The sequence below is a fragment of the Gopherus evgoodei genome, chromosome 23 (assembly GCF_007399415.2).
Source record: "Gopherus evgoodei ecotype Sinaloan lineage chromosome 23, rGopEvg1_v1.p, whole genome shotgun sequence".
NCBI classification, from domain to species: Eukaryota; Metazoa; Chordata; order Testudines; family Testudinidae; genus Gopherus; species Gopherus evgoodei.
In genome coordinates, this window is record NC_044344.1 from 9,692,608 (window position 1) to 9,709,596 (window position 16,989).

The 16,989-nt window shown below is 43.2% G+C and overlaps 2 protein-coding genes across 8 annotated transcripts in view; one reads left to right on the plus strand and one right to left on the minus strand.

Annotated features, from left to right (window-relative positions):
• Window positions 1-2,875, plus strand: part of MARCHF10 (membrane associated ring-CH-type finger 10) — a 65,778-nt gene extending 62,903 nt beyond the window's left edge. For 3 of the 5 annotated variants that reach the window (XM_030541417.1, XM_030541418.1, XM_030541421.1), the window contains one exon: window positions 2,706-2,875. In XM_030541417.1, the coding sequence (XP_030397277.1) occupies window positions 2,706-2,855 (150 nt within the window). In that variant the 3' untranslated portion in view covers window positions 2,856-2,875. The remainder of the gene's footprint in view (window positions 1-2,705) is intronic. The other 2 variants (XR_003997594.1, XM_030541419.1) reach the window with 2 other exon arrangements.
• Window positions 2,876-5,040: 2,165 nt separating this feature from the next.
• Window positions 5,041-16,989, minus strand: part of MRC2 (mannose receptor C type 2) — a 116,337-nt gene continuing 104,388 nt past the window's right edge. For 2 of the 3 annotated variants that reach the window (XM_030541416.1, XM_030541415.1), the window contains exon 30: window positions 13,181-16,860. In XM_030541416.1, coding sequence (XP_030397276.1) covers window positions 16,640-16,860 — 221 coding nt within the window. In that variant the 3' untranslated portion in view covers window positions 13,181-16,639. Of the gene's footprint in view, window positions 5,401-13,180; window positions 16,861-16,989 lie in introns of those variants that run through there. The other variant, XR_003997593.1, reaches the window with a different exon arrangement.

Genomic DNA, 16,989 nt, shown 5'->3' on the forward strand with positions numbered 1-16,989 from the left:
TGTTTACAGTGGTATCACTAAAGAAAAAACAGAAGGTAACAAACAAGAATAAATATTTTAAATACATGTTTTACTAATGTTAGAACAACCAGCAAATTTATCCATGGGCTTGCAGTGCCAGTTTATCAAAGTTATAATTGTGATATATGAAAACATCCTCTCTTCTCCCCAAACATAACTGTACTGCTAGTGGATAAGGGTCATTACTCTGAATCCATTTCAGACACATCAGCTACAGAGAAAAATATGATATAAATGAGGATGTAAAACTAGTAACATCTGGGAAGAATATCAACTGCCCAGCTTGTTATTCCACTCATAGGCAGACTCCAGGTCTTATACCTATAGTGTATGGCACGTGTGCTCACAGCCACTCTCTTTTAATAGGCGTCAGGTTAGACGCTAGCAGACTTGATTCAATCTCTTGGGATTTTTGCCAAAGCAGCACTGTTTCAGTTTTATCGTGTCATACTATAGTGACACCTAGTTTCTAGTTAGGTTAATTACACCCAATTTCCCCTATGCATGCAGTGAATATACCTAGAGCCTATTTTCTTCTTGGGGCATTGGCTTCAGCAGTCAGAAATTCCTGATTCTAAGCAAAACCTGCATTTTGCATACACGCTTGTTGCCCCTAAACGTCATTAACTGAACCAGTACTTAGAATGTAATAGTCTAAACTATAGTGAAATACCAACTACTTATTTAGGCTGGTCCATCTATAAGTACGTGGAATATAAAATAGCTACAGTACAAACTTACAGTCATCTTTTAATTAATTGGCGCCATACCATGAATCTTGAAGATGGATGGCTCAATGCTCAGTGTTTTCCAGTCCTTTCTGTCTTGCCACTAGACTTCCACATTTTTCCTCATCTCACCTATGCTGCTAGTCCAGCAGCTCATTGCTTATGTAGCGTCAACCCAGAAGAGCATATTTTCCTAATTGTCAAACTGTGACAGTATAATATGAACAAATATCTCAGCTTCCCCTGCCAGCTCCACTTGAGAGATCCCCATTTACATTTTGTCTGGGATAAAGCAGCCTGTGATTAATCTTAAACCCTTTCCATGCTGAGCACCTCCTTCCCTTGTAGAGTCACAGTTAATAGTGGGGCATGTCAGAGCACAGAGAAGCTTAACCTTATATTTTTCCATGTAGTCTTATAGGTATTCTCCTGTTTTTAAAATGATTCCATATTTCACAATCCTTTGCTTTGACTATGAGACTACATTGTGTCTCCGGTTGACTAAGTCATTGCAAATAGACATCAATTCTCACTTATTATTTAGCAGCTTTCTAATGGACCACTCTCCCTACTATGCCCAACAAGTGAACCTAATCTAGGTGGTCACTTGCTGTTCCCCATTAGCACCATGTAGACATTTAAAAGGTCAGTTTTAAACCCTTGTTGTTGTATGGGTCAGTAGCTTGTGTATTCTGAACAAATACATTCATCTTTTGGATACCTGAACCTGAGTTTTAAAGAAGCAAGTGCCAGTTGTAATGCTATTGAACATTTTAGCAGGCATCCTGCAGTAGGTTTGTTTTCTTGCAGAATGACAACCCATGGAGAGGCTTTAATGTTGTCATTTGCTAGTGCAGCCCAAAGAGCGCACACTACATTACTATTGATCTGGCTTAAGCTCCAGGAAAGGAAAACAATTATGCTTGTCTATACATACGTAACCTGCTCAGCGGGTGTTACCTGTGGTTACTGCCTCATAAGCAGCTCAGCTGTGGAGCCTCTCTCTGCTGAAGCCTGAATTCAAATGAACCATTCAAATACCAGTAAACAGGAACAGTTTCTATATTTATTTTTGGAATGTGCCATAGTTTTTACAAAAATTATAAACAAGGACCAAAGTATAATTTATACTAGGCTAACTCCAATGATATTAAACCAATTTAATAGCAGAATTTGTTTTTTTAGCACTCCTTCCCACAATGAAACAGCCCTTTTTTCTGTTCCACTGCATGCATGCTCCCTATACATAAATAGTGGGCTCAGAATATTCAACCAAGCACTACTAATATAATAAAGTGGACTAATATCTCAGAATCGGTGGGTTTGCCAGTCACCTGATCGTTAGGAAACCACCCTTGCTGCAGTTGTACCTCTGAGAAGTAATAATAAAGGCCATTTAGGAAAACAATACTTCGCCCTTCTTTAACAGTGTCAACCCAATGATCTCAAAATGCTTTACAAATATTAACAAATGAGGTTTTGCAGCACTCTTGTGAAATATGGATTAGCATCCCTATTGTACAGATAAGGAAACTGAGGCACAGAGGGTAAATGACCTCCCCAAGGCACCACAGACTTCCTGTGAAACATTTGGGAATAATACATCCTTTTCTCTTGCCACAAGACCATGTTTTCCCACTATAATTCAAACTGTGTAAGTCCCAAGGCAGTCTCAAGCAATGTGCCTATTTTGCACTTTGGGGGCCCAGCTCTGCCCGCAGATAAGCATGCATGACTCCATTTGACTTCAGAGGGAGCTGCTTAGGCACGTTCAATAGCAAAACTGAGCTCCTGGTAGTGCTGAGAAGCGGCAATGAGAGTTTACCTAGTTATTCCTGCTTGTGTTTTGCTGTATGTATTTAAAAGAATAATTTTTAGGTTGCTGAATTCACTGAATATTATTCCTCTCTACAAAGAGAGGAATTCTAAGTAGGTTTTTTTCCCTCCACTTTACAGATTCAGAGTCGGGGAACAATGGATAGAAGAGTGCTTACCAGATTGTCCAATGAATTTGGAATTTGGCAAAGAAGCTTTTATATTGAATACCCTTCTCCATGTGATTTCTATCCTTTTTTTTTTTTTTGGTCTTGCTTTACACCAAACTAAAACAAGTTTGTACATGTCACACAGTCCTTTTCAGGGGGTCCATTATTGTCTTTAGAAGTGGAAAACCAATTGATAATTACTTTAAAATAACATGGGACAAAGCAGCTAGTAGTGAAAAAAAATGCTGTTTCTATTGATTATATCCTAAAATTGCTCACCATAACAGAAAACAGATGACTAGCAGGTAGTGTGTGTTACTGACTGGCCTTCTGTAACCTTTAAAAATCAGAAGCTACAGAAAGGCATGTGGTTGCTTTATTGTGTACTCTGGACCCATATTTCATTCTGTGTATCAGAGGTTTCTCCTGATTAGAGCTTGGGTTTGTACGGTAAAGTTCAACCATCATATATACAGTTTACACTGGAATCTTCTAGAGTGTACTTGTATATTATTGATTTACTGTGTGTGATGACAAATCTATTAGTGTATCATCTCCAGCTTGAGTGGGACAAACTTTCAGTAAAATAATTTTATTCACCCTTTAAGATTAGTGTACACTAATTTTTAAAGAACAAGAAATACACAAGTTCTTTTCTTTTTGTGGGGAAGCGAATAGGTGCTGGAACTAGGGGTGCTGCCACACCCCCTGGCTTGGAGTGGTTTCCATTATATACTGGGTTTACAGTTTGGTTATATGGCTCAACACTCCCATTATACGAATTGTTCTAGCACCTGTGGGGAGAAGGATGAGGGAAGGCAAAAGTCCCTATTCTGACTTGAACCAGAGGAAAAGACATGTAGTAAGACATTGAACCAGTAGTTATCTCCACAGGCAGCAACTAGAACACTTATCTATCCATTTGGTGTATTGCTATGTTGGTAATAAATGGCATTTTGCAGCATTTCCTGAATAGTGGAACATGAGGTGGGATGGAGACTGAATGCTTCACAGAGTGAGATGCTGTGTAATCAGCCTGGAGCACTCAGGATTTCACACAACTTTGAACTGATCAATACAGATTTGCTGTAGCTTTCCTTTCAGGCAATGATCAGATCTGTAAATGACTAATTTCTCTTTGATGGAGGGGTCTTCTCCTGCCCACATAGTGCATGTGGCTCCATGGAGCACCCCACTTCTTTGGGACCCATGGAGGCTATTCTGTTGGTCTGGGGCCTACGCAAGGAGAAGGAGCAGACAATTACACTGCCTTCCCCCTGCTCTGGCCCCACAGACCTTAGGCAGAAAACAGAAGACATATGGGCTGTATTATCTTTTTTATGAAGCCTCAATAACCCCTGGCAGGTCCTGTGAGCTGTAGGTGATAGGGCTGAGACTGCTCCATTAGAATTACAGTGCTCTGAACTGCGGGGTGCAGTTAAGAGGGGACAGAGGTGGAGCAGAGGCCCACTTTCTGGGGATTGGCCCCACAGCTCATTCCATGAGGCAACCTCCAGCCCCAGACAGAACAACAGGAGAAGAACTCCAGGAAGGAATCCTCATTGAGATTTTCTCCCATAGAGACCCATCTCATGGGTTTTACTGCAGGAGAGGATTGAGGTGTGAAGAATTTTATGGCAGTCCCTAAGACATTACCAGGATGGGAAAGCTTTTGCCCATCCCCTGGATTTTGAAATTCTAAGCTCCCCTTGGGCATTTCATCTCTGACTACTGGAACATCAACTTGTTGGAGGCTCTGAAAATCCAATAAATCAATAATTACATTAATAGATGAATTTTTTCTTTAGAAAAAATAAAAACCTGTTAAAGTAAAAAATTCATAATAAGGGCCCAATTTTGTGGAAGCTTTTGCATGTCAGTAGTCCCATTCATGTAAATTAGTCAGTTGAACTGCAGGTGAGTAAAGTTACCCACACATGTGAATATTAGCAGGATTGGGAACCAGGCAAGATCCTCAGCTGGTATAAAGCAGTTTAGCTTCTTTAGAGTCACATACACTAATTACTAAGGTGATTAAGAAGAAAGCTAGAAGGAAAAACATTTACCCCAACTCACTCCTCCTTTCTGCTTAAAGTCTAGTTTTACAGTGGTGTAACTGAGAGTTCAGAATCTGACCAGAGGTGCTGAGCTGCAATCCCTGTACAGCTTGTCTACATTACCAAATGGACTACTGCGGACACTGGGCGCAGCTAAATCTGTGCACGGTATGGCTTGTCGTTAGCTATACTACCATCTAAACCACGTTCGGTGGCAGTTCAGCTGCCCCTGCTGACACCCACTGTCAGCAAAAGGTAACTTTCTAGTGTAGCTTTTAGAAATACCAGTTCTGGATCGTGTAGTGATAAACAAGGTGGCCTGGAGCTTGGATATCAACTCAAAATATATTATATTAACAGATTATAATACCACTGTATCAATTAGCATGGTTATCAGAGCAAGAACTTAGCTACACAATGTGAACTTAATAGTTGTTTAAGTAGCTATTAGTCACATAACATCATATAGCTTGTGGTTTGAGTGAAGAGTATTTAGTAGGATTGTCATTGTCTATGAGTAAAATCACTTATTAAGCATTCACTGAGCATTGTGTTCCTCCATTATCCTGCTCAAGTAGCATCTTCTGAGTCCAGACTTGTGGCTGGATTCTGGGAATTGGAAACAAAGATCTTGAGGTTACTTGTTTTGTACAAACCAGTTCTATTCAGAGGAGTGGTTTTCACCACTGGGTGAAATGAAAATTGCCACTAACTGTTACTTTTTTATTTTTTAAACAATGTGCAGTAATTGCAATCCATATGGCACTTTAAAAATACTATAGAAACCAGAGCTACCAGTAATAGGCTGGCAAAACAAGTGGTTTTTTTAAAATGTATTTATTTATTTGGCAAGGTGAGTGTGTAAGGGTGTGGACTCACCCTGCAGCACCTCCTGCTGGTCATCTTAGGGAATTAGCTCATTTTCCAGCTAGGAGCACCCACTGCAGGCCAGTAATCTGCCTTACCTCACTCTGGTCCCTGTGTCCCTCCCAAGACCCAGTGCCCTTTCACTGGGTTGCTGGCCCCCCTTGCAGAACTCCCTCAGTCTCAGGGTCTCCCCCTCCCAGGGGAACCCCCACCCAGTATCCCCACTTCACCTCAGTGTTAGGCTCTGGCCAGTCCCCACTCACTGGGGCAGACTGCAGTGTACACCCCTCATCATAGGCAAATGGGGTTTCAACCTGCTGCCTCTGCCTACCTATGGGCTGTCCCCTGCAACCCAGTACCTAATAGGCATTACCAGGTATGCAGCCTGTGGCTTTCCTAGGCCAGAGCTCCCCAGCTCCCTAGACCTTTCCCCAGCCCTGCTCCAATCTAGGTTCCTTACTTAGCACCTTGCAGCCAGACCCTTCTCCCTCTACAGGCAGAGGGAGACTGCCTGGGCTTCTGGCTCATTGCTTCTTATAGGGGCCAGCTGGACCTGACTGGGGCTTGGCAACAGCTGAGCCTACTTTCCCTAATCAGCCCAGGCTTCTTGCCCCAGCCACAGTCCTCTCCTGGGCTGTTTTCTACCCCAAAGGGCAGAAGCAGGTAACCACCCCACTACAAAGTGGAATCATTTTTTGTTCTCCTTTTGAATGGCCATTTTGCCATGAAAAGCTGTTTTCAGCTGTTTGCAGAGACTGACTACCTGGGCAAATGCACAGTAGTATGCTCCCCCTCCCTGCACAGATGGATGTACCCATTTTTCTCCAGAAATGCTGTATCCACTCTGAAAATCGTCAAATATATTGTTCCATCAGATACGTTTCTGAGTGCTCAGGAACATCATTTTTTCCCTAGGAGCTGGGCACAACGCAAAGAGTGATCTAGACAGTGCTGATAAACCCCCATTCCTTGATGAGCTGCTGTTGCTAGAGAGTGATTTGAATCCTCTACCTTGGGGTACTGAGTTTGTCATAACAAACTGTCAGGCAAGAGTTAAAATTTAGTTAACGACTAAGACAGAACCCACAGATCAAACAGGAATGCTTTAGAAGCTCAAGGACACTGACAACTGTAAACACTTGATAAACTTCTGTGGTCAAATATCCGCCCAGTAACTCAGCTTTTAGAACAGAACAAACCCTCCCTTCACAGCCCTTTGGGTATTTGTAACACCCCACCCCACCCCACCCCACCAGGTATTCATGAATAATGAATGTCATCAAAACAGTTTGATGTGCATGTTCTGTTCCTGTCACTGTCGTGTTAAATGCGTTCTCTGTCTCTGAGACAATGTTTGTCTCTGTAAGAACAAGATAAATGCAAATGAAGTGATAAAAGATATATAACTGATCACTGTAACCCCACACCTTTTAAGCCGTTTATCAGTCTTCCTGGTACAGTGAATAAACCCCCTTCAGTATTGTCTGTGCTTGCCTGATTCTTGGGGAAAAGAAAATTTTTGCTTAACAAAAATTTAGGTACAAAATCACAAGTCATGCCACATTTATTTTAAATCACAGATTGTATCAAAATGTCACCTATGATCTCAAACAAACTCCAAAAAACAACTACCACCACCCTGATGTCTCCTTTTTCCAGTCTCATTCTTTACTTCATAGCCATCCCTTATCTGGCAGATTCTTCAAAGGCCCCCTGCTTCACTTTTGCTACAAGGCATCACTGAGGACTCTTCCCACACTGCAGAGAAACCTGCAGCATCCTTCCTGCCTGCAGAGGAGAGTGGCAGAAGGAAGCCACAGGGGCTTTGGGATGAAAGGGAAGTTATGGATTCTTTAAGGAACTCCTTGCTCTACATACGTGTTTTCTGATCTGTCATACTAATCTTTACAGCAGTAGTTCTCAAACTTTTTTTTTTTGCAAACCACTTGAAAATTGCTGAGGGTCTCAGCGAACCACTTAATGATCTTTCCAAATGTTGTTTGTACCATTAGCTAACTATTGTAAAGCCTTTTGGATAAAGCACTATAAAAAATAAAACCTTAATAATAGAAAAAAAATTTCTTCTACAAATAAAAGCACACAACTCATATTTTAATATCAGTAGTCTCTCCCCTGCCATGGCAGCCACTGGGCTGAGCTGGGAAGAAGGGGTGTGTGTCTCATTCTCTCTCCCGCTGTGGCAGCCCCCGAGCTGGGGTGGAAGGAGGGGGGTTTCTCTCCCCAGCAGTTGCAGCTCTGGAGCTGGAGAAAGTCGCCTCTTTCTCTGGCTGCCGCAGCCCTGCATGTCCCAAATTCCTCCTACCCCCTCTTCTTACCTCACTTCCCCCTCCTCCCACCTATTCCCTATTCCCCCCAAGGCCACCACCTCACCTTACATGTGCATCTTCTCCAGGGTCCAGGCACCTCATTAGTGGAGCCACACCTGCACGGCTACACTAATTAGGTGGACAGCCCTTCATTCTCTTGTGTATGGCCCCCAGGTGTGCACCTTAGAAGGAATAATCTGCGGACCACCTGAATGGAGCTTGTGAACCACTGGTGGTCCGCGGAGCACAATTTGAGAACCTCTGCTTTACAGAGTTGACTATTTTCAAACATGTCTGCCTCTACCTGTTGGAAAGTGATGGACATATAGAAATACTGTGAAACCTGCAGATGAATTGTCATTTATGATGAATGATCAGTATTAATTCTTCTACAGTGAGATTTTCCTCTCCTCTCTTTCCAGCAAACATACAAGAAAGGACATCTGTTTCCTGGACTTGTAAGGCAAGTTTCTGATCTTCAAATACAATGGTTTAAATCTGGAGTAATTCCATTGACATCAGTGGAATTACTCAGAATTTAGACTAATGTAACATGCACCCAGAGCTACCGGAAAAAATTCAAAAGAGCCTCATTTTCAAAAGCGACTTGACATTCCTAAGTCACTTAAGCACTTTCAAAAATTTTACCCAGACTCTGGAATGCAGAGGTGAGGTGAAGTGTGGCAGAGTGGTCAGCCTGAGAGAGACCACCTGCATTTCTGCCTGACAGATAAGTAGTCGGTAGGAAACTTAAAAAGGAATTTAAAATGATACTGAGTATCCTTTTCTAGATCAGCTTGGGCTCAACCAGGTTTGGGTGCAAAGTGAGATGGTAACAAAAATAATCTCAGAGTTAACTAGCCATTCCTTTAAAGCAGGTTTATCTGGTTCAAGGTTTAAAAAATGACAATACTTATTCCATTTTATTTCCACCATTTCTTATGTTCCTTTTGCTACCACAAGCAGTTTCTGCCTTTGAAAGTTTTAATTTAAAAACCTCTCTCATTCTGGACTTTATTGTTTAAAACCAGCATCGAACTTGCTACTGAGATCCCTCCATGACATAAGCCATCTACCTGAAATCAGGTCAAGTCATCCTGAAAGCTTTAAAATTCCAAAGTGAGGGTGACTCAAATGTCCTTTCCCCCTCTGCAATGTAGTGTTTCTCAGAAAGATTTCCATTGCTGTTTGTCATTAAACATCATGGCCCATTGTGACTTTCCCATCAACGCATCAGCTCCTCTTTCCCCCACTCATGAGGAGTGCGCTGGAGAAAAAAAAAAAATCAACTGCGGCTACTCTTAGCTTTTCTGCTTTCAAGCTCCAGCTCTGTGTTTGTTTTTTTTTAAATCAACGAGTAAAAGCAGCAGAAAGCTTCAGTAGGACACACAGCACCAAATTCTGCTCTGATGTGCAGTCTCATTGAGATCAGTTGGATCGTGCTGGGTATAAAGCAAGGCAAAATTGGATCCAGGCAGTCCAATGTTAAGTGTGATAGACATGGCATTTTGATTAAAAAACTAGAAAGATATAAAATTAACCTAGCACACATCAAGTGGATTAAAAGCTGGCTAACCGAATTGCGAACAGGGAATCATCACTGAATTGGTGTGTTTCTAGTATGGCCCCACAGGGATTGGTTCTTGGCCTTGTGGAATTTAACATTTTTATTAAGGAGCTGGAAGAAAACATAAAATCATCACTGATAAAGTTTGCAGATGACACAAAACTTGGGGGAGTGGTAAATAATGAACAGGATATGTCACTGATACAGAGCAATTTGTATTGGTTGGTAAGCTGGGCACTAGCAAATAATGGGTTTTAATCTGGCTAAATGTAATTGTATACATCCAGGAACAAAGAATGGAGGCCACACTTACACAATGAGAGACTCTATCCTGGGAAGCAGCAGCTCTGTGGATAATTATAGCTGAACAGGAGCTCCCAGGGTGATGCTGTGGCCAAAAGGGCTAATGCAATCCTTGAATGTATAAATAGGGGAATCTAGTGTAGGAAGAGAGTTTATTTTACCTCTGTATTTGGCTCTGGTGCAACTGCTGCTGGAACACTGTGTCCAGTTCTGGGGTCCACAGTTCCAGAAGGACGTTGATAAACTGGAGAGGGTGCAGAGAAGAGCCACAAGAATGATTAAAGGATTAGAAAACCTGCCTCAGAGAGAGCTACCTAAGGAGCTCAACCTATTTAGCTTAACAAGGAGAAGATTAATGCGTAACTTGATTACCGTCTGTAGATACCTGCTTGGGGAACAAATATTAAATAATGGGCTCTTCAATCTAGCAGAGAGTTATAACATGATCCAATGGCTGGAAGCTAGACAAATTCACACTGGAAATAAAACATACATTTTTAACAGTGAGAGTAATTAAGCATTGGAACAACTTACCAAGGGTCATGGTGGATTCTCTATCACTAACAATTTTAAAATCAAGTTTGGATTTTTTTTAAAAGATTTGTTCTAGCCATTGTTTTGGGGAAGTTCCATGACCTCTGTTATTCAAGTCAGACTAGAAGACCACAATGGTTCCTTCTGGCTCTGGAATCTTGAAGCACATGCTTACATAGAAGCAATATTTAAGCTTGGTCCTGAAAAAGGCTGCGTTCATGAATCAGGGCCAGAAAACCAAGTTATAAAATACAAATATTCTAGGCTCAGATGATCAAATTCAACCATCCTGAATTCCAGCCCCCAAATCTTCCAACTCTTATTGAGGAAACCCCAGAATGCTGGCTCCAAATCTGACATACCTCAGAAACTGGTGGAACTGGCTGGCAAAATATAAATGCCCCCTTTGAAAAAAGTGCACCGCTCGCTGAGATTTAAAGAGAACGACAAAGAGCCCCTGCCTCACTCTAGGGGCACCAAAAATCAACCTGTAAGGTCCCTTGACCATCTGCAGAGCAGCCATTAACAAATGCAGCTCCATGAACTGGGTGATAGCAGAGAGGACAGACACAAGCAGAGAGGTAGGCTAAATCTGAGCTCCAGCTCCTTGGGACCATTAGGGACCCAAGGAAAACAAAAAACAAAACAAACTCTTGCATTTGGCGAAAAAAAAGAAAAAGAAAAAGAAAAAGAAAAAAAATTGGTAGGGAAAGAAAATTTCATTTCCAAGTTTCTAGAAGGATCTTACAAAACATGGAGAGTTAAAGAAAAACATATAATGGATAGGATCCTTTCATGCATTTCTTCACATTCTAACGGTGATGGGAAATACCATTTAACTGTATATGAATTTTTCCGGTAATCCCAGTCACTGTCAACTGATGACATGAATCTTTCCATACAAAATTTCCCCTAGATTGTGCAGTTCTGAGTTTGTTATTTCACCTTGAAAGAAAAAGAATTGATCAGAAACATAACTAACTCCCCCCCCGCCTTTTTTTTAAAAAGTGCTGTAATCCCCTGCTGTTTCAGTACAGGGACCCCTCCAAGCTCTTCAGCCCCAACCAGCATCACCTTTCTTTTCCAGCTCGGGGCCCCCCACAGCTATGCCAGTATACCTCCATTCAGACCAAGCAACCTTCCTGCTATTTGAGTTCTGAAGATCCCTGGGGAAGAGGCTGCCAATGCTAACAGTGTTGGTTTGTGTGTGTGATGTAGCTAAATGCCCACTGGGGATTAGAATGAGATCAGCACATTCATTTTCATCCTCCTCGAGTTTTTCCACCCAGATCTTCAAAGCTCAAAGGCTAGTGCATTCGTTCGCTGAGGGCCCCCCTCAATATATGTACAAACAAATAGCTCTGAATTGGAAAAAATCCTCAGGAAATAAACAGAGAGAAAGCCACAACAAAGAAATGGAAATGGGGCAGTTCCATTGTCTGTATGTTGCCCCTCACTGTGAACTATTATGGCAGATTTTAGACACCACCGAAAATAAACCAACCAAAAAGACAAAAACTAAAAAAAACCCCAGGAAAACAGTTTTACAAACACTTAATTTCCAGCTTAAGTGAAATCAACAAATTTTAAAATTCATACAGGTGCCATAATCATTAGAGTAACAAAAATTAGCTATTTCCCATTGTCTTTAAAACAACAAAAATTCAAGCCTCGGAGGCAGAGGGCTAAAACCAAGTGTCTCTTGCAGGGGCATGCTGTCCCGCTCCAGAGTGTTGAAGGCCTCCTTCACGTCCCATTCCTATCAGAGATCACCCCTCAAGGGCTGAATGTCTCTCGCTGTCTCCAGTCATCTGGTATCCCAACTCTGGCAAAGCGTTCGTCACTGAAGCCAGATGGTGGAGTGGAAAAGCTGAGCTCCATTCCTGGCTTCTTCCCCAGGAAACCCAGGCTTCTCTTATTGCACAGCTCAAAAGCATGAAAGAAGGGTATTGGCCATGCATTGCCTCCCTCCTTCCTAGCTACACTTAACACATGAAACAGGCAACCACAAACTCCCTGGCCATCTGTGTGAAAAAAGGTATATATTCAGCACGCATTCAATACAGTACAGCGAGAAGCTATCATTTCCTTTTAAAAAACCCAAACATCCAAAATCAACCCCACTCCCCTTTTATCACAGTCCAAGTGAGGCAACCAATTCCAAACACAACAGAAAACCAACTAAACGCTCTGGGCTGTTTCTCCCAAGAAACACGATTGGTCTGAAAGTCAGCAGAGATTAACAGCAGAATGGCTGGTATGGAACGGTCCGTGCTGGGGATGAAGGGGAACAGATTGAGAGAGAGCAGAGAGACCATCAGTCTGGCAGCTCTGTGGCTGGGTACTGGAAGAGGGAGAGCAGTGAGTGTCATGGAATGCTAAACTGTATTATACAGTTCAGCGACTAGGTGGCGCTATGTGTAAAATACCTTATTTAAATGAACCTCTGTCATACCTGGCAGAGCATTAAAGGATCTTCTGATGAACACATCTCATATGTATAAGCAAACTCTGCAGCCAGTCCATGTCTGGTACAGAAGAACATGACGTGGTGACAGGAGTAAAATAAGAATAGAAACAGAAAGAAAACAGCAACAAAGGTTTCAAATACACCTCTACCCCAATATAACGCTGTCCTCGGGAGCCAAAAAATCTTATCGCGTTATAGGTGAAATCATGTTATATCGAACTTACTTTGATCCACCGGAGTGTGCAGCCCAATCCCCCCAGAGCTCTGCTTTACCGCATTATATCTGAATTCGTGTTATATCGGGTTGTGTTGTACCGGGGTAGAGGTGTAGAAGGAACAAAGCAACAAAGGTTGCAGGATCTCAGTGCCCCAGAGAACTTCAGCTTTGACAAACCTTTACAATGGACAGACTGAAAACCATATTTTGCAAGTTTCACATGGCTACCAAGCTCAACAAGGAAACTGATATATAGGTATCTTCTTTAATTTATGCTATGGGGAAACAAGCAGATCGTATCTTTAAATCCTTGACTTTACTGAAGACAAAGATGACCATGAAAGGGTTCTGGCTATGTTTGATGCATACTTTATACTTCAGAGAAATGTGGTTTATGAAAGAGCATTGTTTTCACCAAAGAATTCAAGAACCAGGGGAAAATGTTGAATGCTTTATAAGAGCTATGCATACAATTTTCATGTTTTGGAAATGCAAAACATGAAAATATCAGAGAGAGGCTAGCTACTGGGTTAACAGATTAACAACCTTTCACAGCAGCTACAACTGAAGAGTGATTTAATTCTAGCCATAGCTATACAGAGAGCAAAGCATTCTGAGCTAGTGAGACAGCAAAACCCAGATCAACTTGAAAAACCTACTAGTTTAGAAACTGTAAAAAGACACTTGAGTGTTAAAAGTCATTATCACAAAGCCCCTGAGGCAAGGAGAAAGAACTTCCAGGCTCAGAGGGACAAATTCCAGCCTACATGTACATGGTGTGGACAAAGTCATATCCCAGGAGACGATGCAAATCCAGCCAGAGGCACATGGTGTAATAAATGCAGGAAATATGGAAATTTTCCAGCTATTTGCTGCACCAAAGCAGTCAGGAGGTGACTCATATTACAGACAATTAAGAGCCATTGTTTCTGCGATCTACCACTTGTGATGACACAGAACCTGCCTGGAGAGTGAAACTGAATATTCATAGCAAGACTATTGACTTTAAAATTGATGCAGAAGCTGATGTCACAGTCATGTCAGAAGAGACACTCAATCATCTTCCACACCTCCCAGAGCTCACCTGACACAGCTCTGATTAGCCTTGGTGGTATTCTGAACTGCATGGGCCAGTTCACCATCGAAACAACTTACAAACATTTTGCATTCAGAGTGCACAGGATCAAAAATGAACAACCTTCTCAACTGCAGCATGGCAGTCATGATAGGCCTAGTGAGAAAGGTGGAAGAACTCAGTGGAGGATTTGATGATATTGGACTTTTGAGAGGCGATCCAGTACAAATTAACTTCAGAAATAATGCTGAACCATATAGTGTACAAACATCTCTACCAGACAGATCTGGCAAGAGACTAGCCCCAGATTTATGTGAATTCAGAGGACATCATTACCTGGTCATTGGGGACTATTTTCCCAGATATATAGAAATAATGTACTTGAAAAACATAACATGTTGCAGTGTGATGGAGGAACTGAAATGCACTTTTGCACACTTCGGTATTTCAGGACAACTAGTGATGAACAATGGACCATAACTCACTGCAGCAGAATTTAAGTAATTCCAAACGAAATAATGATTTTGATCATATTACTAGCATCCTATATTACTCACAAGCAAATGGAGAGATGAGAAAGCTTTACAGGCAGACAGGAAAGTCCTGCAGCAGGAAGATTCATTCATTGCTTGTCTGAGTCACAAATCAGCAACAGCGGCAGCTACTGGATATAGTCCAGCACCACTCCTGATGGGAGGACAACTCACACCTTCTGTTCCAGCTTTGGAAAAGAACATATTTCCAAAATAGCCACACATGAAGAGAGTAGCCAAATTGGATAACAAGGCTAAAAGAGCTTATGGACACTTTTAGAACAAACACCACTCACAGAACCACCAGGTCTAGAACCTGGTGACTGCTCACGTCAAACTGGATGGAGAAAAAGGATGGGCAACTCTAGCTGTCGTAAAGAAAAAGAATTCAGCACCCAGATCATGTGAGACTGAGACCAACAGTGGAGAGTTCAACCCAAACCATTGACATCTACTGTTTGTTCCTCAGAAAGAACAATCAACAGAGCAAACTCTGCACATGGCAGAGGCAGAAGGACTCCTCGAAGATTCCAACTAACAGCCCGCCAGATGGCCAAGTGTTCCATGTTTGGGTTGTCTAATTAGAAGAACAGTATGATTCAGAGGCACTTAGATTGATATGTACTGAACTTCAAAGACAATGTGACAGTTTAAATATTGTAAGGTAGGAATGTAGAATTTAATGGGGGTGAAGTCATGGGAACGATAAACTGTTACACTGCTCAGCCTCCACATGGCAGTGTGTGTAAAATACCTGATTTAAATGCATGTCAACCATCTCTGGCAGAGCATTAAAGGAACGTATAATGAACACATCTGCTGTGTGTAAGCAAGCTCTGTAGCCAGGCCATATCTGGCCCAGGAGCATTTTGTAGTGTCAGGGGCCTTTCATTCCTTACTCTGAACTTCCTGTCAGAAATCTGCAATCAGAACGACACCGACCAAGCCGCTTGGTGCCTCAAGTCTCATTGCAGCCTCTTGTCGGCATATGAGACAAAGAGTGTCAGCTCATCTTCCAGTTTTCTAAGTCATTCGGACCTGGTGGATGTGGCTCTGTTTGAGTCCACAGGAGCGGAAAAGTGGGGTGGGGATGGGCAAGGGATTCCGTCTCTGACACGCTATGGAATAAATATAATTGCACTGTGACATGATGAGAAGGCGCAGGAAAAATGACAGCGTAGGAACGAAGGCTACATGGAAAACCATCCCCTTGCAGCCCACCCGCCCCCGATCAGACACAGCGCTAGAAGAGAAGGGAGTGCTCATGCCTTGTATCTGCTGGGGGGATGGGAAAGGAGGGCCTCTGATCTGATCCCAGGGGAGTTAGTGCAATACCACGCTCCAGTCCCCGTGGCCATGCTCTGCTAACTGAGGAAGGGATGAAGAAAGCGTCTGTGCTGCAGTGACCCAGGGAGGCGTGATGGAGCTAGCTCAGACACAGACGCTTGGGGAGGGGTGGGGAGCCCTCCCACCTGGATACACGGATGGGGGGAAAAGTTGGGTTTAGAGATCGCTCACCTGGAAGGAAGTTCTCTCTGGCCACCAGCCTGTCTCCTATGTGGGAAGCCAGTCCAGAGAGCCACATAATGGCCCTAAATGCTCGAGGCTATTAGTACCTCAGGGTTGCAGGTGCCTTGGCTGCTGTGGAGGTCTCTGAAAGGCCCTAACTGGGCGACGTTCTGCCCTCCCCCTGCAGCCTAGAGACTGCCTTCCCCTAAACTCCCATGGGTGCTGCGGAGCAGACGGGGCAGCTTTGTGCCTCCCAGAGCATGCGAGAGGGAGACGCTGCTGGCCCCGTGTTTGATTTCCTGGTTCCACCCCAGACCCCTTTTGGCTCTTCTTCCCTGTCCCAGCTGCAGTGATTCTGCTGTTGTGCTTTGCTGACCTTGTGTATTTGATGTGGAGATAGTGTGCCTGGTGCTCTCAGTCCCTCCCCCCACCCCCAGCTCCCTCCATTAGTCTTGCTGTTCGTTCATCTCCATGTCAGACACCAGAATGTTCTTCTCGGCAGATTCGCTGGGGTTGGAGGTGGTGCGGCTGTAGCGGGCGCTCTCGAAGGTGCCCCGCTCGGAGCTCTGCCGGCGCTTGTACAGGTGGACAGCGAGGGCGATCAAGGCACACAGCGCTAGTGCTGAGAGGACGACCACGGCAATGGCGGTTGTGTTGTCCGGCACAGCTGAGAGAGAGGGGAAAAAGCACGTGAAATCCACCGCAAAAGGCCCAATCCCGGTCACCACCTCCACCGAACTGAAGGGAAGCTGAAGCACAGCAAGCGAAACGGGCTTGCCCCAGGTCACCACAGCCA